Source organism: Phallusia mammillata, chromosome 4, assembly GCF_965637545.1.
Source record: "Phallusia mammillata chromosome 4, kaPhaMamm4.hap1.1, whole genome shotgun sequence".
Classification (NCBI taxonomy): domain Eukaryota; kingdom Metazoa; phylum Chordata; class Ascidiacea; order Phlebobranchia; family Ascidiidae; genus Phallusia; species Phallusia mammillata.
This window is the reverse complement of record NC_137255.1, coordinates 12,312,940-12,334,570: the sequence shown is the minus strand read 5'-3', so window position 1 is coordinate 12,334,570 and position 21,631 is coordinate 12,312,940. Positions and strand designations below refer to the sequence as shown.

Sequence of the window (21,631 nt, the reverse complement as noted above, 5' to 3'; positions counted from 1 at the left end):
AGACTATTTCCCAGGCCAAGGGCAGTGATGTTCAAACTTTTTGACTTACAGAATGGTCGTTTTGCTATTTCCTCGTAGTTTGTAGGACTTACGGTCCCAGCTAATTAAAATTCCTCACTACATTTTCATCTTCACTACAACATTCAGGATTTATTTAACCTAGAAATTGCTGAACCTGGAGTTTTTGGTAGTCCTAACTATGGAAATCGCTTTATGTACCAATATGGGACCACATGGGTCTTGTTTGAAAACCGCTGCCCTGGAACTAATCAAAAAATAATCTGCAATAAAGTCAAAAATACGTTTCTGCCTATTTTTTTCAGCGCCTGGTGCAGTCGGTTATATCAACATCTTAAAAATGTATTTTGCCATCGAAGGCCGCACTTACTGCCCTGAAAGGCCGCATGTGGCCTTTAGGCCGCAGGTTCCCCACCCCTGCCTGAACTAGGCTATACGTGTGGAAACAAAGAAAACCGTTAAAGTAGGACACACACAATGTTGGTAGTTATGTCGTAACAATGGACGTATGGTGCAATGGTAACAACGGCGGGAAATTTTTTTGCTATTGGGGAGCGTTACTGTGCGTTACAACTGTAATTTGACGTAGTAAGCAAGTAATGGGGGATTGCGGTAGACTGTGGCCGCGGGCCACATTATCATGTAAGACCGGAAACTGTCCGCGGGCCACTCAAAATCCCGTCGCGGGCCGGATCCGGCCCGCGGGCCGTATGTTGCCCACCCCTGCTTAAGACTAATTATTTGTCTGATGATATGCAACCCAGACTTGATTAGGGGTTACAGGAGAAAGTATAAGGTCCTACTCCTAGTAGTACAGAAGAAAACAGTTCTATCCAGATAATCAAGACAGTTTTGTGAATCCCAAACTATTGTAAATCATTTGTAAAGAAAGTTAGCCTGTTAAATGCAATCCACTTAATCAAGAAAACCAGTTTGTTGGGAGGGTTTTCAAATTGTTGCCCATAATTTGTTGGGACAATTTAACTGATTATTTTGATCAACTAGATTGAGGTGGCCCTAACGCTGATATATAGTTAGAGTGATGAGCTGAAATGGTTGTGACTTTGCTATAGTGTATTACGTTGAACTATCAAGAGGATAAATATTTTCCAGCATTATTAAAATTTCTGTTGAGTAGTTTTAATAAATAACTAGTGCAAAACAAAGGCTGTATTATTCCTTTTTTGACACTTTGTTACATCCAATTTAAATGCCCTGTCTATTGGCAGTTTGTTTAGAAACAGTGGTTCAATACAAAAAAGCCAAATACATTTTATCCCAGCTGACCCAGTACATAGCATAACCAATTGTGTGTTTTAATGCAAAATGTCGAAACAAGACGGTGGCATCATAAAGGGTCTTGGTATGAAATAATGGTACAGTATTAAAAACTCCAATGTAAGGGTTGAAAACATATTCACATTTACACCACACTACATCAACATAGATTATTTTTTATTCCATTGTTAGAACTTGATGTTTATCAATTGGAAATATTTACAAGTCAGCTTCCTAGTTCTCCAAAAAAATTTAACTGTGTTGTTTTATCATTTTTCGAAAAATAGTGGCTTATAAAATATTTTTACACATAACTTTGTTTGATTTACTGACTTTTCACCCTGTTTATCCCGAATGTTGTATTTATGTTTACAGGTTATTTTAGTTAAAAATACTAACCAACATGGGCTATCCCCCTTTTTGTCTCATCCACCATTATGGATCTAAAAATGATTGCACGCTATTAATATATTTCTACTTTCACATAAAAGCACAAATTTAAAACCAAATTTTTATGTGTGTGAAGTTTCACAAATATAGCAACCCTACTTTAGATGTGATCTTGATGATAAAATGACTGCAACACAGATAAACTTAAACTTATCTTAGGTTGAGGTAAAGACAAGTAAAGAACTTTTGCTCACTCCTGTTGTGGTGGCAAGAAATGAAAAAGAAAAAGTTTTGATTGAATCATCCATCAACTCAATGCGCATCAGCATTGCTGTGAAGCAGGTAAGGTAACAGCAATATTTTTTTTAATGTTAAAACAGTTGCAATTATTTTTTGATCAAATAAGAACAAAAGGATTTTGGCTTCATAATTTGTATTTACCTTTACTTTTCAAAGGCCGATGAAATTGAGCAAATCTTATGTCAAAAATTTATGAGATTTATGATGATGCGTGCTGAAAACTTCATTGTTTTGAGGAGAAAACCTTACCCGGTAGGATTTACTAAAACCTATGTATTTTATCTGTGTACATTTAAACACCAAAAATGTTCCTTTGCAGGGATATGACATCAGTTTCTTGATAACAAACATCCATACAGAACAAATGTTAAAACACAAATTAGTAGACTTCGTAATTCATTTTATGGAAGAAATTGACAAGGAAATCAGTGAAATGAAACTGTCAGTAAATGCAAGAGCAAGAATATGTGCTGAAGAGTTTTTGAAGCGGGTAGGAACTGTGCATCATAATTTTCAGACCAACATAATTATGGGTCTCCTTCTATGAAGGGGACACATATTGTTTTTGTCTGTTTTTTTTCCGTTTTTTAGTCTAATGCTGGTTTGTGAGACGCGTTTGGTCAAGAAAGAGTGCTTCAAATTTATTCAAATTTACAGAGATGTTAGTTAATAATCCAAATTTGATCCTCCTGAGGTTTGACCCCGATTGACCCAGCGGTTCACCCACAGGCCCCCGAAACGTATATTTTTTAACGCTGGTTTGTAACGCTCGTTTGGTAAAGAAAAAGTGCTTCAAATTTATTCAAATTTGGACATATCTTAGTTATCAATCTGAACTTGATCCTCTAGAACAGGGGCGGGCAACTTCTCCAGTCGGCGGGCCTGATATGGGAAAATGAAGTACTTGGCGGGCCGGATACCCGAGTCGGTACATTAATCGCGTATTTATCCAGTGATTTAAAGCGGATTTTTGACCACTTAAACGTCCTAAACCAAATACAATCAAGAACGTCACAATTACAATACAGTCCAAACAATCTAACTGATACAACATAAAATTATTCACCACAGCAAATTGAATGCATACACCACAGACTTAGATACTGCTGAAACACTAACTAGGCTACCTACACGTGTGGAAACAAAGGAAGCCGTGGAAGCAGGCCACACACAAGGTTGGCGGTTATGTCGTAACAATAGATGTATGGTGCAATGGTAACAAAGGCGGGAAAGTTTTTTGCTATTGGGGAGCGTTACTGTCTGTTACAACTATAATTTGACGTAGTAAGCAAGTAGTGTGGGATTGCGGCAGACTGTGGCCGTGGGCCACATTATCATGTAAGACCAGAAAGTGTCTGCGGGCCGCTCAAAATCCAATCGCGGGCCGGATCCGGCCCGCGGGCCGTATGTTGCCCGCCCCTGCTCTAGAAGATTGACCCCGAATGACCCAGCGGTTCACCCACAGGCCCCCGAAACGTAAATGTGTCTAACGCTCGTTTGGTCAAGAAAGACACTGTAGGCAGAAGTACCAAGAGAGTAACTCACTGGTTTACGATAGCGGGAGGGCTCAGCTTGACGTCGGACAGACGTTTTACGAGACGTCGTTTCAGTGATTAGAAATCAGCTGTTTTGCACAGCACAGCAATGCTATGTCGTTTTATTAAGTTATCACTCACATTTTTAGTTTTGGCGAAGGTTTTACACCTATGACGTGATTTAAACCTAATAACCGTGCTTCGGTTTTGTATATGTCAAGCAAAACTTTGTTAATCAAAGTAAAGATGAAAAAGTTAACTTGACTTTTTGCCAAATACATGTTTTTTTAAATGCTCGTTGTCAGGTTGGCCGCCGCATGATCACGGGTTACTTAAGGTCAACTAGTAGGTATTACAAACACAGTTCAGACCTTTCTTTCGTCATAACATAGCGTTTTTTTGACAATCAATTTAGGAGTCAATACTCATGTATAAATTAGGTTAAACAGTATTGTTGAACACCAAGGACGGCGTGCTATTGAAAAGGTCAAACAGTCGTTTGGCGTGTGCATCCTGAGAGGTTACTACAGGTCAATGGTACTTGTTTTGCGAAACAAAGTTAAATGAAAAACAATTTGTTATGTATACACTTGTAGCAAATTGCTTTTTAATTTAAAGTGTCTGTAACACAACTGTTACAGCTTTCTAAAAAAAATTGTGTTCAAAATCTGACCTTGGGCGACAATATCTGGGTCAAAGCAAGAGATTAGATTAAAGTATTTGTTACGTTTTTGTAATTACATTACAATAATAGTGCAAAAAGAATAAGAACAATTTTTTTTTTGTTGGGTTAATGCTTTCTAAAAATTTGTCCTTAAAAATCTAAAAATCACCGCAACATTTGTTTACTGTAAATCTGCACAAACGCGCGTGTGGGGACCCATTTGTTTTTGTTTACAAAAACAATCATATGTGTAGATCAAATGATGTGTATAGTAAATTGGTAAATATCGTATAGAATATATAAAATGGAAGTATATCAGAAAGCCACTCTTCTAGTTTACAATTCAAAATCATATATCACTAAGTTAAAAATACCAAATTTAACCTTTGTGATACATTATTATGGGTCCCCTTCCCTGAAGGGGACACATATTGTTTTTGTCTGTATTTTTTTTTTCTTTTTTTCCGTCTAACGCGGATTTGTTCCCACGTTTTGGTCAAGAAAGAATGGTTCAAACTTTTTCAAATTTACACACATTACAGATATTGGTCTAAAGATGGTCCATGTGAATTTTGGCCCCGTTTGATCCCTCGGTTCACCCACAGCCCCCAAAAACGTGAAATTTTTAGCGCGGATTTGTTCCCACGTTTTGGTCAAGAAAGAATGGTTCAAACTTTTTCAAATTTACACAAATTACAGATATTGGTCTAAAGATGGTCCATGTGAATTTTGACCCCGTTTGATCCCTCGGTTCACCCACAGCCCCCCAAAACGTGAAATTTTTAAATCGGCTATACTTGCTAAAGCAGAAGCCCTATGGTGCAGAAATATTTGAACATTTTAACAATTGTTTAAGCAGGCTATTCGTTTAGTATTTAAAATTTTGCCAGTTACCTTTACAACCCATAATATGCGTATGCTATCAGTCAGATATAAGTCCCAAGGGAGGAATTCACTGGTTTACGATTAAGGTCGCAGAGCGGGAGTGCTCAGCTTGACGTCCGGACAGACGTGTTTTACGAGACAGTCATTTGGGTGATTAGAAATCAGCTGTTTTTGTGTGCAGCAATGCTGTGTCGTTTTATTGAGTTACTACGCGCATTTTCAGTTTTGGCGAAGGTTTTACACCTAAGACGTAATTTAATCTCAATAAACGTACTTCGGTTTCGTTTATGTCGGGCAAAACGTCGTTGATCAACATAAATATGAAAAAATAAACTTAACTTTTTAAAACGCCGCGATAAATGTTCTTTAAATTCTCTTTGTCAGCTTGGCCGTCGCATAACCACGGGTCACTAACGGTCAACTTGTAGGCATTACAACACAGTTACGAATTTTTCGTCATAACGTATCTTCTTTATTTTTGACAAATCAATTCAAGAATCAGTACTTAAGTCATGTATAAATTAGGCTAAACGGTATTGTTGAACACTGAGGACTGCATGCTGTTAAAAACAGTGTCAAAAGGTCATTAAACGGTCGTTTTTGCGAAACAAAGTTAAGTGAAAAACAAGGTGTTATGTATACCTTTGTAGCAAACGACTTTTTTTATATAGTGTCTAATATAACAGTTAAGGCTTTCTAGGAAAATTTATGTTTAAATACTGAACTTGAACGACAATATCAAGGTCAAAGCAAGAGATTAAATTGAAAGTATTTTTCCCGTTCTTTTTTCACCGTTTTTTTGTAACTATATGTCAATAATGATGCAAAAAGAATATGGACAAAAACTTTTAAAGTTAAGTTAATGCTTTTATCTACAAAATCTAAAAATAACCGCCACATATAGGTTTACTGTAAATCCGCATAAACGCGCGTGTGGGGACCCATTCGTTTTTGCTTGCAAAAACAATCATACATATAGATAAATTATGTATAGTGTAGTAAGTTGGTAAATGTCGTATAGAATATATAAAATGGAAGTATATCAGAAAGCCACTTTTCTAGTTATTATTATTGTGATGAAAAGGTGCAATGTTATTCTGATCTTCAAAGCGAAAAGTTAAAATCCGTTAAGTTTTTTGTGTCCACTATTGTTGTATAGCTTAGGGAAAAGGAACTTTTAAATTCATGGAGGCCAACCAACATTTTGTTGACACCTTTGTTGGCCGCATTGACTTTTTCAGATGCCTATAGGCCAGTGGTTTTCAAACCATTTAATTTACATAACAGACGTTTTGTAATCTTCCGCGGTCCACGATGAATTCAATGCTAAAACCAATTAAACAGCTTAAGCTGCCAAAAGTAATTTAAACTTTCACCAATACAGCTTTATGATTTATTTTACCTAAATATTATCAATTGGTTACGCATATCAATGATCTAAGAGCGGGTTGTGACATCACAGACAAAACATAGTTATGGAATTATGCGCAAACAATTGCTTTCTTTGTTGATTTTAAGCATTGTTGAACACGAAAGTAAGATTGTAAAGTCATGAGCTCTTGGAGGTCAACAAAAATAACGCCGTTATCCACTGAGGGACCATGAACTAGAACATTTTAACATGTAAGACTGCATGTGGCCCGCGGCGCCTAGAAAATTTGAAAATTGGCCCGGGACAACCGTTGAGTTGGAGACCCCTGTCCTAAATGAAGTACTTTAGCAAGTATAGCCGTTTTAAAAATTTCACGTTTTGGGGGGCTGTGGGTAAACCGAGGGATCAAACGGGTTCAAAATTCACATAGACCATCTTTAGACCAATATCTATAATGTGTGTAAATTTGAAAAAGTTTGAACCATTTTTTCTTGACCAAAACGTGGGAACAAATCTGCGTTAGAAAGAAGGAAAAAAATATCTAGACAAAAACAATATGTGTCCCCTTCCCGTTCTTATTTACTGTTTTTTGTAATTATATGACAATAATGATGCGAAAAGAATACGGACAAAACACTAAAGTTGGTTAGGTTTTTCCTTGAGAATCTAAAAATAACCAGGACGTTTGTTTACCGTAAATCTGCACAAACACACATGTGGGGACCCATTTGTTTTTGCTTGCAAAAACAATCATATGTGTATATCAGTGCTCTTCAACCTTTTTAGTAGCACGGAACCCTTAAAGTAATTTGTCAAACTTTGCGGAACCCCCTATGAAATAATTTTAATGAATGTAATACAAGAAGGCTACATCAAAGAAAAAAGACACATTTTTACTTCACATCCCAAGTACGTCATAAAGGTTGACGTCAATTAAACAATTCACTGAAACGCATTGCCATGTTATTTGGATCGATCGTTTCTGAACTTATCTTGCAATTTAGCTAGAGTGTATCAAAGTTGTATTTATTACATCACAATTGATCAATGGTGTAATAAGGCTTAACTAGAAGGTATAGGCAAGCATTGCTGTTCGAAACAATGATATTATGAAGTGTTTGAATTGCTACACAAAATCGCTGCAAACCCCCGTGCAACCCTTAAAGTTCACGGAACCCCTGAAAGGGTTGTACGGAACCCCGGTTGAAGAGCTCTGGTGTAGATCAACTGATGTGTATAGTAAATTGGTAAATATTGTATAGAATATCTAAAATGGAAGTACTGTATATCAGAAAGCCACCTTTCTAGTTTTACAGTTTTTTTTTTACTTTTCAGTTTTGATTACAAACATATTTTATGATGTACTGCATTTTAATCAGAAGAATTCCACCAAGGGCTTGTCAGTACCTGCCAATGCCAATATGATTGATTCAGTTTTCTGTCAACCTATGGATTTCATATCTGCAGTGTGTTTGTAGATGAGATTTTGCTAACATAAACAATGTGTTTTTAAATTTGTCACATTAATCACCACATAATCTAATAACTGTAGTGTACTTTACACCACATTGCTTATGCTTTCCCAAGTCTTATGGCTAACAACAAAGATGCTACTTGAATTGTTTTTTGTCTATCAAGCAATACCAAAACTAAATGTACCTTGTCTATGCTTCAGAAGAACATGGCTAAATGTTTAGGAAAAAGTTAAATCATTGTATGTGTTGTTTGCTTTAATCTGCTGCATATCAAGAAATATACAAATATACTGTACATAAAACTGACTCATTGTAATTTTGTTGGCCACAATATGACAAGTGTTTTAAGTTATAATCCATTTATTTGTCTGTGAATGAAAAACAATGTTACACTACATGGTAATGCCAACAAACAAAAGGTAATTGCTTATTTGTTCTTGCAAAACAAATTATACAGTGATTGTGTTCTTGTCTGGTAACATTAACAGTTTTATTACATAACTATATATAGTGGAGCAAAACAATCCTGTTTTTTGTTTGTTCCTTTACACAATTCGCCTAAAAATCTTAATAAATAATGAGAATATGGACATCAAAATGACGAAAAATTACATCTTGTGATGTTCGCTTTTCCTTTGAGCGCCAGAAAAATGAAAGTAGATGCTTGATTATCATGGTGCATTCCAACTGCCCTGTCCCAATAGGATTTACAGTGCAATCATCATTTGACTCAAGTAACAACATTCACTCAAGTATTTGGTTTTATTGCCAAATAACTTTTTGTGTAGGTTTTTACTTGAAACACCTGCTATCAAGCTTAACTACCTGCTGTCTGTCAAGTAACCCTTCATAGGTCAGAGATTACTTGAACATGAGACAGCAGGCAAATTATCCTCAGCATCCAGATTGCTCAATTGAACCGCCTGAACTCTTTGTAACATTGAGTGTTGTAAACATCTAAAATACATACAAACTTTCCACCACTTGTTACAGTTACAGCAAGTTAATACAGTTACAGCCTTGTCTATATGTTACAGTCTTGTCAGATGATTGTGGTGAATTGCCCATCTTAATCAGTAAACATTTTTTATTCAACTAAAAGGGTGGCACATTTTGCCATTGCATAAACAGTGTTCCTTATTTTGAAATATATTCCCTAAACTTAGTATAAAATGGGTCCCATGTTAACCACTGTCTTTTATAACCTTAGTTCAGGGGTGGCCAAACTGCGGCTCCCGAGCAGTTTACCTGATTATAAAACAATGCATTCTATCACATGTTACCAATAGACTGTTTGTCATAACCAATGTAGGCTACATTCCGAAAGCCGAAAAGAACATTATTGTACAGAAGCAAGCTAGTTTGTGCATTGTAGTTAAATATATTGTCAGATTGAAGCTCATTACAAAACTAGTAACTTGAAACGTCATTACTAAGCTAAAACAAAAACTTTCCCATCATATATCAGCCAAATTTTAAACACCTTGCAGCCTAGGTGGAGTCTCACAGTATCACCACACAATAATAAATTATTATTTGATAGTGTACACTTCATTGTGAATAAATAAACTTATTTTTGACTTTATGTGTTGCGGCACTTTTAGAACTTTTGTGATATGCGGCTCAAGCATATGTCTGCATTTTAACATATAACCATGATACTGTTTGGTGTTGTGAGGTAAAACACAGTGATCAGTACTGCACTTAAATATTCACGCTATTAAAAGTAACTATACAAATCTGATTGTATTCAGACATTGTGTGTGTATCCTATTTAAGGTTCTATTTCAAAGGAAAGGAGCGGTAAATAGTGGAAAAATAGAGTGGAACACAACAATCGACAACTATAAATAGCAAATTCTACATGCTGTCCAAATTTGGTTCAATTTGAACATTATTTAGAAACTTCACCCATTTTAGGGGGGTAGGGTGGTAACTAATTGGGTTTTACAACCAAACCTAGTAAAATATAAAACTGTAATGGCCCAATCAACTGCTGTTAAACTTTGTTGACCCCGACAAGGTTTAAAATTTTGACCACTAGAGGTCACTTTTGAGCCAGCGAAGGGTACCCATAATTAACATTAAACATGGATTTTGAATCTATTTTCAATCAAATGAATTATGCAATAAACCAGAACCATCTAAGTTCACTGTGTTGGCTCCGAATATTTAATCTGAGAGGACTTTGCATTAAGTCAGGGGTGGGGAACCTGCGGCCCGCGGGCCGCATGTGGCCCGCGTCACAATTTTGTTAAAGTATACAAAATAGGATCTAAAGAATAAAATTTTGATGTATAGATATATATATATTTGAGCTATTAACTCACTGTGCAAATCGTTGGATCCTTATATTGTTATTTAAAATTTAATCTTGGAAAAAAAGAAAGATCGATGGTGAAGCTAGTGTGTTCCAGAAAGAATGGACAAACTCCCTTTTTTATAGAAATGATGGATAAACCTGTAGGCCTATGCCCTGTTTGCTACAGATGTAGCAGCAAATAAAAATAAAATCAGGAGCGTTGAAATATAAAGCATCTTGAGTGCTCTGGGTATTTGATACGGAATTAAAAATATGGCCCGCCCCAAATGTTGTGCAATTCATGCGGCCCGCAGTGCTAAGTAGGTTCCCCACCCCTGCATTAAGTGCTCAGGATTCAAAACATCTACTCTACTGATAATAAAATGTCTTCGCACCTCAGCATTTGTTGGGTGAATTCCTATCGTTGCATCCAGTTGAGATTTTGTTAAACCACATTTCATTGCTGCTGCAAAACCCTGCATAACTTCTCCAGCATTTGGTCCCAGATAATGTAGTCCTGTGAAAACATTTGATGACTATTGTCCTTTTTTCTGAATAATGCTGGTTTGTTTCACTCGTTTCATTAAGCAAGGTGCTTAAAACTTTTTTAAATTAACACATCTGATAGTAAATTTTCTGGTTTGTCCTCCAAAAAATTTAATCACGAATGACCCAGCATCCACAAGCGCTCAAATGTGAAATTTTTAAACTGGTTTTCTTCAAAAGTGCATGACCTTTTTCAAGTATTTGGAATATTTAGTTGGATTTCATTTTTTTCACCCTTTTACCACAAAATAATGTTTTTTATGTTTGCAACCCAATTCCTAAAGTGTATGGATTTTAACAGATTTGACAGGGTGTTTACTGTTTGTACTTTAGGCCAACAGCCAAGTGATCCTCCCCGGTTATGCACTTAAATGCTTGCCTCAAGAGGCTTTTGCAACCTAACTTTATTAGTGACTATTCTTTATCCATTGTTACAGCAAGCAGAAACAAATAGGTCCACATGTGTGTTTTCGAATTAGTTAAGGTATTAATAGGGCACAATCATGTTTAGAATCTGATAGGCAATTTCATACAAACGATTGTTCATGCAAGTATGCAACTACAGATAGTGCTACAGACAGTAACTAGTTAAATCTGAAGCAACAGCTTAGTGAATTTTGCTTTGGTCGGGATATGAAAGCCAAAAGTTGGTTTCGAAACTGTTGGAACCTTTGTAATGTTGACCCAATGTAACCTCACACCATTCAAGGGTTGTGTCAACAACAACCATTCAATGACCTTTAAAAACAACAGTGGTGCAGTAGCAAGGTCATCTAAAAATAAAGTGTCTGCAGTGTAACTAATGCAAAGTTTAGTTGAATTTTAATAGCAAGATGTTGCCTCGTAGCAAGTGCTTTAATATGTAAAACAGTGGGATATCCAAAGTGACAATCACAAACTTATCCATCACTCTCTATTGCTGCATGTAGCCAAAAGCACTTCACACGTATTGGGGCTGTAAGTCAACTGGACGGATATTTTAAACAACACATAATGAGCATTGCATCTTTGATTGTTAAAAACTACAGCAGAAAAGGAGTTGTATTTCTGACTTATACAACCTGTAAACACAAAAACAAGTATTTGGGGCGGGGGAGTGAACAATGGGTAATTTAAATTGTAAGTTACAAATTACCTTCAAACCCTTTACAATGCACTGGGTCATGCACTTTAGCAAGTATAGCCATTTGAGGGGAACTGTGAGCGAACTCTTATGTCAATCAGGATCAAACATTGAGAGGATCAACTTTACATTGATAACTATTGTATGACACTGATGATGCTTTTTATAGCGAAATGCATTTGTTTTGATAAAACAAATAAAACATAGCGACAGATTTAGTGGTTTTTCACACTGAATTTTCTTCATCTGATTTTAATGACCCTGAATCGTCGCGGTCGTTTTACTTGAAAGGAGATTTCAATAATAAGAAAAGAATTACTACGTTATTGTATGTGTAAATTTGAAAAAGTCCAAACTGATGGTACGAACCAGTGGCAGACAGAAAAAAAACATGGGTCCCCTGAAAACTGTAAACTACATTTTCTACTTATATTTAGTATCTGTTTTATGTTCAAACCAAATCCATTGAACAGTATTTACACCAAAAACAACTAAGACAAATCAAATGGTGCCAATTGGTGCACCGAAAGTATGGAAGGTTATTGAAACAATATATATGACTTACCAACAACTTTCTCATTGTCCAGTTTGTTGGTGATTGCCTTGATATAACATGTGTTCGAGTCATATGCTGGAACTGTCCATTCTAAAGGCCACATTGCACTGTGGTACACCTGCATGATACATTTTACCTTGGTGAAAAATATGGCACAAAAGTGTACAATTATGTTGTTTACCTCCAAATTGTTTTCACCAAACTTTTCCTGTGCACTCTCTTCTGATAAACCACAACAACTGTATTCAAGTGGGGTGAAAACGGTTGTGGGCACTCCATTGTAGTCACACTGTAGTAATTGAAAAAGAGAAATAAATTTTAGGTTACATAATTTATATTTACATTGCAAATACACTAAGGCAGCATTTTTTAAAAGCTGAGCCGCAGTCTGTGTGTTGCAAAATATTTGTTTCTGCAAAAACGTCTATTATCACATGAAGCTCTGACAAAATGCTAATATGTGTGGCAATGCTAGAACCATTTCACATTATTTGTTAGAAAAAGCAAGGGCATCACATTAAAGTTGCAGATAAATATGTCTACAAATATATTAACAGTTCAAACTGCAAAAAATAGTGTATGTGCAATGGTAATATATGCTAAGACAACCTTTTAGTTTTAGCCTGTAAAGTGTGCCACAATCAAATTTTTTTTCATTGTTTTATGTCAAACCTAGTCAAACCTAAAAGAATGAAAAAAACATGTTTTTACTTTCGTAGTAGATCCACCAAACAGTCTATTTGAAAGCAATCTTCCAGCTTGAATTGCAACAGGAGTCAGTTCAGGTTTGTCTTCAGCATTGTCACCAATACAAAAAATATTTAACACATTTGTTTGATCAAACTCATTGACAGGTATTTTTCCATTTCTTAAACAAACATAATAATGTTGGCTATATAGTAATAAAAAGAAAATAAAGGCTATTTTCGAAATCATACTTTGCTGCTGCCACACCCGCATTTTCTAATCCAATAGTCTTTGTGACAGAATCTCGTCCAATAGCAAGAATAACCTGCATCACAGGAACATTTATATGTTTAAAATAGAACTGAAACTGATTTGTTCATGACATACAGTGTTGTACTCTTCAGTAATTTCACTTCCCGTTTCTGTGCTTTTTCCAGTTACTTTTAACGACCCTGGTTCACCTTCAGTTAGCTGTTCTATTTTCACAGGAACATATCTGCAATTGAGTGAATAAATCTGATATTGATGTAGCAATGTTCAGCACTTTATTGTTGGTTTAATCCATATCATATAATTTTTACAGAATACATAATTTTTGTGATCTGAGACCAGTGGTCAGGGTCTCACATAGAATAATCTTTATTATGAGAGTTTATTACATCACAAACAACATAACACTATGATAGCGTACAAACAACCGCCTTCTTCATTATCAGAGTTGGAAACAGGTTTTACTCCTCAGAGATTTGTATACCATGTAAAGTTACACTAGATTTACAAAATTAAAAGTACAAATAGAGTGCAATTTGGGAAGCGATTGCACAAGAGGTGTTAAAGCAAAAGTTTAAAGAAAAGCTTGTTACGGTTGCATTTAAATAGTATGGCCCATAGGCGCCAAGTAGGCGGTGGCAGGGTGGCACCGCCAGCTTGGGTTTGTAAAGCACGGCGGCCATCGTGGAAATTTTGGTTAGTTTATATCAATATCTTATGAAACATCTTAAAATCTGAAGAAAATTAGGAGCATTTTTGTTTTAACAAGCAAGAGTTTAACAAGAGTTTTCACATTTATGGATTGAGTTTAGCTTACAAATGCATATCTATCAAAATCATTGTAAATTTCCAAGCCTAAGCTTTCACACAGAGGACAACTTCTTTTTAATTCAAAAATTTGTGACGTGAAAAACTTTTTCAATTGGCATTTAAGAATTTTGGACACAACTTAAATATGTCAAAAGAATCTTTTAAACCAAGAGTTCAGTGTTTTGACCAAAGATGAAAATTTTTAGTTATAAATCAACAACTTTCACATATATATTATATTCACGTTTACAAATTGTTTTATCTTTGTACCATTTTACAATAAATTGTTAGGCGCAACAGACCGTTGTTAACCATGCTTAGCAATTACTTTGTTTTGACCTGCAGTATTCTACCAGCAGTTTGCCAGAAAGATTTAAAATAAGTACCATTTGACTTTAAGTAACAAGTTCTTTTCAATTCCAGATCATGGACAGTTACCAAATTGGTACTAGAAGTGCATCTTCTGGTTAGGACCAGTGCCAAAAAAATTCAAATATTTTACTTTGTTTATTCATTTTTGAAATCATGATATATATCTTTATGTCACAGGCACTAAAAGCTAAAACACCCACGACCTTGACATTAGTGCAATTTAATTTCTGTATTGCAACAATTATTTTGCTTTAACTATTTATCCCTTTCCTGATGAAAACCTTTTGCGAGTGCAATATAGTAATATAGTCACAACTTACAGGGTTTGGTTATGTGTAAAGCTCCTGTTTTGTATTAAACAGAGCTGGTTAACTAAACTGTCATATCCTCTCTGACCATGCCAGGCGTGATGTCACTGTTGGGTGAAACCAAACATACATTTAACTATTGTTAAGTGGCCTATTGGTAAATCACTACGGCAATAAAATCTGTCGCGTGTTAATTGAAAGACATTTACTGTATTCTTCCTTGACCAAAACATAAAAAGAGAGGTGTTCTTCTGTAGAAAAAACAAAGGAAAACAAGATGTGTCCCTTGATAGAAAGAAACAAAGTTGTTAGCAACAATTAGAAGCATGGGACTAACTTACTAAGTAATTTGGAAGACATCCATGCAAAAATAATAGCCTGCACTTCCTATTCAACAGTCTGGCCTGCCTTCCACAAAACTTTGTGTGTTGGGAATATTTGATTAGCAATAATAATGGTTTAGTTAGAAAAGTTTTGGAACAATAGCATTTCAGGGTAAAGCACAACAAACATACAAATTTCATGGGGCTGGTATTGGGATAACGGGACCATAGGGGAAAAATAAGGATCAAAACATCACAATTGCACATTCACTTTTTACTTATTTGGAACATAGCATAAGTGAAACACAATTATAAAACTTCGCTGTTGGTTAACAGTTTGAACCATTTTAGGGTGGTAGCGAAGAAAGTTTTTCAAAAATTTAATTGGAGAGGTTTCACTGCCAAACAAGTTTTGTAATCAATTAATGGCCTTTTACATAGTCCAACATTTTTTGTGTATGTGTTGGCACACTGTTTGGGGTAAACAGAGTAACCATGAAGGCTTTTGTGTAAACCAAAAAAGATCATACAACTATATGATCATATGTCCTAGCAGTTCAATTTCAAACACACCATTGAACATTTTATGACAAAAGTAAATGGACAAGCTGCAGAGGAATACAGAAAAGAAAAAAAGTGTACTAAAATATTTCACTTTAAGGAAGGGACTCAAAAGCTGTTTTTTTAAGATCTGAGTTACTCAATTAAGCAGATTAAGTAGGATTATTGTATTTACCTTCTTAAGAATTTTATTCCATCTTGCTCCATGTGGGCACCAATCTTTTCAGCAATTTGTTGGTCAAAGCCTAACAAAATAATCAAAATTAAAGATGGCCTGATTATATTGTATTGGCACCAGAAACTTGATAGTATTTGCGGTGTCTGGACCAAATACCAATACGTTTAGAAAAAGATAAAACATGTTGTATGCTGTCACTTGTACCAAAATATTTATAAAATGCTCTGCATGATTGTGATGAGCTGAATAAAAGTTAACTCTTATTGAATAAGAAAATATATTCTTTGCTTTACTATATCACAGTGGTTCTTAACCTTTTTTCCTTGCTGCACCCCTTTCAAATCACCAACCAATTTTCGCACCCCCTTTCAAATCACTAACCAATTTTCGCTCCCCCTTCTGTAATTGCTTGAATAGAATAGACCTAACCAACCTTAATAATTCAGCATCCCCGCACCCCCTAGGAACAGTTCTCGCACCCCTTGGGGGTGCGTGCACCCCAGGTTAAGAACCCCTGCTATATCAGGTAAAGGATTGAAAAATGGGTAACTCCAATTATATTCATTAAATAAATCAAACAAATTTTCATGTTGAATTACCTCTCAGAAAAATTGATCGAACCATCACAGTAACATCCAAGCCAATGCCACCAAGAAAACCAGCACATTCCAGAGCAACATAAGAAGCACCAATAACAAGAGTTTTACCCGGGCAATATGATAAGGAAAACAAATCATCACTAATGCAAGCAAAAAATGAGTATTTAAAAAAGACGGATTCATGTCAATGATAGTAAATCAATGCAGAAACCTTGTAATGCAGAATTCTTTTGCACCTGGAATATCAGGATATCGAGGGCGCTCACCTACAGCAATTATGAACTTGTCAGATGTTATTTGTTGCTCTTTCCCTCTTCGGTTAACAGCCTATCAAAATGTTGTTTTATTTTTAAACAGTTAATTATTTGGAGTCTATAGAGTAATTAATAGTGATGGGATGATACCAGGTTTTGAAGCGAGTACCGATACTGAGTACCAAGTACCACATGTATATACCTTTGATACCGAGTACAATTACTTAAGTGTAGTGTTGTACTTATCACTGGCTAATTTATCTGCCATGGTCGGGGTACAGGTGTGCACACGAACATGCCGAAAAATGTAATCTTCATGTGATAGCGAAAAAGATATATGTAAACTGGCGGAACTTTTTTCCAATTTTGTGCTGTCCGAAGCAAATTTTGGCATAAAGTTCCCAGTATTCTTATGGTGTGAATCGGCCTTCGGTACTCGCACGTTGAAAATTGAGACAAAATATTTCAATACAGAGAACGAGTATCGATACCACTGAAATCGTTCGATACCAAGTACCGAGTACCGGGTACTCATCCCATTACTAGTAATTAATTTGAAATCTATTACCTTTATTGTGTGATCATCTAAAAATGTCCCATATGAATTGATATAAGTAACATTTTTGCTTCTTAGTTGCACACGATAACCCCAGTTGAGTGATCCAATGTAATTTTGAACTGCTTCCACCATTTTTTCCCAAGACAATTTTACTGCAGAATTAGTATGAGAGTTTACAAGAAATGTCAAAAAAATTTCATGTAAGGGGCCAACTGAAAAACTAAGTTTGAATTAAAAGACAATGATTTTAAGCAAGTGGCATTTGACACATTTATAATAGATGTACATACATCATAAAGTTTCAAATGGGTCGCTATCTTTATCTAAAACTTAAGAGAATAATTGTTTCTGCAAAATGAATATAGGAATAAATTACGGTACATGTATTAATATGGTGCAACTATTTTCAAAGAAAAGGAACATTCAAAACAAATTGTAAAAAAGAACAAGAAAAGTGAATGCTCACAATCCCATGAAAAGTTAGTTTTTAGCTTTACATGGGCTATTCGTGTAAAACCTGGTTTGAAACAATTTGTACCTAAGTTTTTGTTTTTAATCATTACCAGTTTCTGCATCCACACCCCAACCAAATGCCTTGGCTTCTTTTACTGCTTTACCAAGTAAAGAGGCTTGGTGCATAAGTTTTTTTGGTATGCAGCCAACATTTACACATGTTCCCCCGAGGCCCCATGATGTTCCCTTTGGCGTGGGTTTAACAAAGTCCAAAACAGCAACCTGGATAATGAAATATTTGTGAAAAATTATTTTACATTTTAACTATAAACACTTTAAGAATACCTTTTTACCATATCCTGCAGCTTGTTTAGATGCTGCCAGTCCCCCTGATCCACCACCAATTACAACCAAATCATAGTCATATGTTTGAGTTGGCTGAGACTGGATCATAGGTAGCAATCGCCCTTCATTATGAGCCTAGAAAATGTAAATTATTTCATTAACCCAGAAAGATATTTTCCTCATAGCAATGGACTTCAAAAAAAATATTTTTAACTCTTACTTTCAAAGTTGCATCGCAGCCACCTATATGTTGTCCATTGACGTACACATTGGGAACAGTTTTTAAACCAGAAATTTTAAACAATTCTTCCTGTATTTCAGCTGTATTGGCTAAAAACAAAACATATTTGATTGCATGTAAATAGATAGATAACCTGAGCAATATCTTACCAACTTGATCAACTTCAAAGACTTGAAAAGGAACTTGCAAAGAACTAAACAAAGCCTTTACCTAAATATAAAATTGTAAACAATAATGGGATACAAAAAATTGGCACAAAATAGGTTTGCACTTGTAGTTTTGTTCAAAAACAATGTTTTCCTCAGTCGTACAAAATGGAAGAATGATGAGTTCTATTTTCTAAGGTAATAAATATAGATGTACCAAAATTTAAAATACCCCAGCTTACCATGGTTACCATGGTAGAGTAACTTTAATTAGAGCTATTAAGTATGAAATAACCTATTGGAGCACTATAAATTACTAACATAGCTTGATTTTAAAGAACAACCACACCGCCATGACGCAGCAGGGTTTCACTGCGCTAATATGGCATTTCTTAGGCAAGTCCTGTGTTGTATGGCATATTGGTTCAGGCCAACTAAGTGTTTTTTTAACACATATTGTTTAGGGTAAATAATGAGTCGATTGGGATTTTTTTAACATATTTTCTATTTTTTCATATTTTCACCAATAAAACTAAAAGTTATCCACCTCAAGAGGTTAAAAAGTTAAAATTATTTTAGCTAGTGATGTATGCTAGGAAGAGAAACCATTTTACACACAAATTTTTAAACTGTGATGTATGTTTGACAGTAAAACCAAACAGATAAAGTTATATAGACTAAATGTTTTTCTTTTATAATAAATCATCACATACACTATAGCTTTTTTGTATGAGCTGTTTTTCCATGATCCCTTTGGAAGAAATTTTTATACCAGACTTGCTAAAATTATTGAAAAAACAGTCAACTTAATGGGTTAAAACATTCTATATATAACTAGGAAGGTGACTTTCAGATATACTTCCATTTTATACATATATTTTATATTCTATATTCTATTTGTAAAGGTAACCATTTGGCCCGCTAGGCAAAATTTTAAATCAGGGGTCAGCAACCTTTCAGACATTGTTATTTCCATGTTTTAATGAGCTCAAGTGCCAACGTTTTTTCTATACAATAGTGGTTCGTGCCAGCAGATATCAATAATAAAAAGAAAGCAGAGCATTTTGTGCATGCAAGGTTGAATTGTAAGAAAATGACATGATAAAAACTAAAAACAAGCAATGTAACAGGTTAAATTGTTACTTCAATATAAACACACAAATCGTCGTGGTGCCATGAAAAACCACCTCACGTGTCAACCTTGGCATGCATGCCAGGGGTTGCCAATCCCTGTTTTAAGTACTAAACAAGCAACCTTCTGCAAAAAATTGTTTACAATTTTACCACATTAGGGCTTGTATTTCTGACCTAAAACTGAAACCGATTAATTTGGGGTTTAAGGGGTTGAAAATTTTACGTCTTGAGGTCCTGTGGATGAACGGCTGGGTCATTTGGGGTCAAACTTTAGGAGGATCAACATTGGATAAATAACTAACATCTGTGTAAATTTTAATAAATTTAAAGCACTCTTTCTTGACCAAACACATTTAAAAACCAGCGTTAGACAAAAAAAAGAACGAAAACAATGTGTGTCTCTACATGGAAGGGGACCCATAATAATACCTGTAATGGCACATTAAATTTACAAAACTGCATTCATTGGCGGAAAAAAATCTATATGGCAATGCTACAATACTCTTTAATGTGGTACTGTTCTCTAACAAATAAACAACAATCATTACCTTGGCACAAAAAGGGCATGTTGTCTTACTGAACACCATCACCACATTTTCTTTGATATAATTTTCCACCAACACAGCAGTGTTTTGGGTTGGTGGCATGTTCAGGTTGTGTTTGACACAATTAGATACACCGAACAAATAATCACACTAAAATTTCAAAAAAATAATAAAATAACGTATTATTGTTAATGTTTCTTAATGAGTAGTTGTAGTTGATAAGCATTACATTTGTTGGTTGTGTTTGTGAGAAGGCAGCAATTCAAGAAGATGCTTATCCCTATTATAGTAAATAATACAAAATAAACAACAAATTTCTAAACAAAAACAAAAAAACCTTGTTTGGTTATACATTCTCAACACCTGACATTGGTTACTGCACGAATAGTGTGTACTTTGGAATATTGCATTAACCTATCAAAGGGTGGCTGTCTGGATGACTATGGTTACCACAAGGCACAAGGTCTTTTGCTGCTGCGAAATTTATGTTTTAAAACTTGTTTCGTTTTTTCTTTGATATAATTGCGAACGTAGTACGTAGACTGGTAGACTTTTCCACAAAAACCAGACAATTGCCGAGTTCTTTTTTTCATTGTCACCCTGCAGTCGCACGTGACAAACTATGACAAAGCAAAATTAGTTGCTGCTTGCTAAATTCGTGATTTAGCAATTTTATTTGACTTAGTCATATTCGCACTTTAGGTCCTTGCTGTTGATAACGAATACGTTCCAGCACGATTGTATCTCTCTTTGGTGAAACTAACAATAAGTATATCTTTAATAAAACAGTACGTAGTGCCTCATTGATATAATACAAAATACTATTACCACGGTTTGATATTCGGGTTGTAGTTGTTTCTCGGTTAAAAACGCTCGTCCAAAAATAAACTATTTTGTTAATTTAAAATACATGGCAAAACTATTATGAATTATACAAAAGGTCACAACTTTAAGTGGAACAGCAAACTTGGTTTAGTTTAAAGCGCAAAAAAGTCACCATAGCAGATATTAAACTGCATGCAGTAGACGACTAGACGTGTACATGAAGTTTGAGTTACACCAAGCTTTGCAGAACCATCATAGTGTACGTTATTTTTAGACGAGTGAACAAAACATTACACAATAAAAAACAAAGTATTAAAAAAATAGCTTACATACATCTTTAAAAAGCTTTTATTTACTGCCCTTTATTTTGAAGCACTTGACAATAGGTGTTTAAAGTTTTGTATTGGTATCGCCACATCAACCAAAATAAGGTCAGGAGGTAGTTTTTCCAAACAGTGAGACATGTCCTTTTTTATGTTAACAACAACTTCATACACAAATTTTACATTTAGTTGTCAGCAATGTATCTGAAGGCTGTAAAATATTTACAAAAAGAGGTTTTTAGTAACAAATTGCC

At 35.1% G+C, this 21,631-nt stretch overlaps 2 protein-coding genes and 1 pseudogene across 3 annotated transcripts in view; 1 reads left to right on the top strand and 2 right to left on the bottom strand.

Moving 5' to 3' along the window:
• The window catches only part of LOC145223465 (uncharacterized), a 12,761-nt pseudogene extending 12,355 nt beyond the window's left edge, over positions 1 to 406 (bottom strand). Inside the window, exon 1 of the transcript XR_013859479.1 lies at positions 389 to 406. The product of XR_013859479.1 is annotated as an uncharacterized LOC145223465 (transcript). The remainder of the gene's footprint in view (positions 1 to 388) is intronic.
• A 1,463-nt stretch (positions 407 to 1,869) lies between these two features.
• On the top strand, positions 1,870 to 8,223 carry LOC145224587 (actin-related protein 2/3 complex subunit 4-like). Its single transcript, XM_080091128.1, has 4 exons — positions 1,870 to 2,028; positions 2,143 to 2,238; positions 2,306 to 2,476; positions 7,778 to 8,223. Exons 1-4 carry the CDS (start codon positions 2,002 to 2,004, stop codon positions 7,781 to 7,783), a joined length of 300 nt encoding a protein of 99 aa, XP_079947254.1. The 5' UTR covers positions 1,870 to 2,001; the 3' UTR covers positions 7,784 to 8,223.
• Positions 8,224 to 8,259: 36 nt separating this feature from the next.
• On the bottom strand, positions 8,260 to 20,557 carry LOC145224586 (thioredoxin reductase 1, cytoplasmic-like). The gene is made up of 17 exons (XM_080091127.1): positions 20,459 to 20,557; positions 20,233 to 20,379; positions 18,554 to 18,614; positions 18,384 to 18,493; positions 18,164 to 18,298; positions 17,929 to 18,100; positions 17,375 to 17,517; positions 16,764 to 16,879; positions 16,553 to 16,692; positions 15,951 to 16,020; positions 13,519 to 13,627; positions 13,383 to 13,456; positions 13,156 to 13,312; positions 12,626 to 12,733; positions 12,454 to 12,562; positions 10,615 to 10,736; positions 8,260 to 8,874 (listed from the first exon to the last, which is right to left on the bottom strand). Exons 2-17 carry the CDS (start codon positions 20,329 to 20,331, stop codon positions 8,812 to 8,814), a joined length of 1,788 nt encoding a protein of 595 aa, XP_079947253.1. The 5' UTR covers positions 20,332 to 20,379; positions 20,459 to 20,557; the 3' UTR covers positions 8,260 to 8,811.
• Positions 20,558 to 21,631: the final 1,074 nt, after the last annotated feature.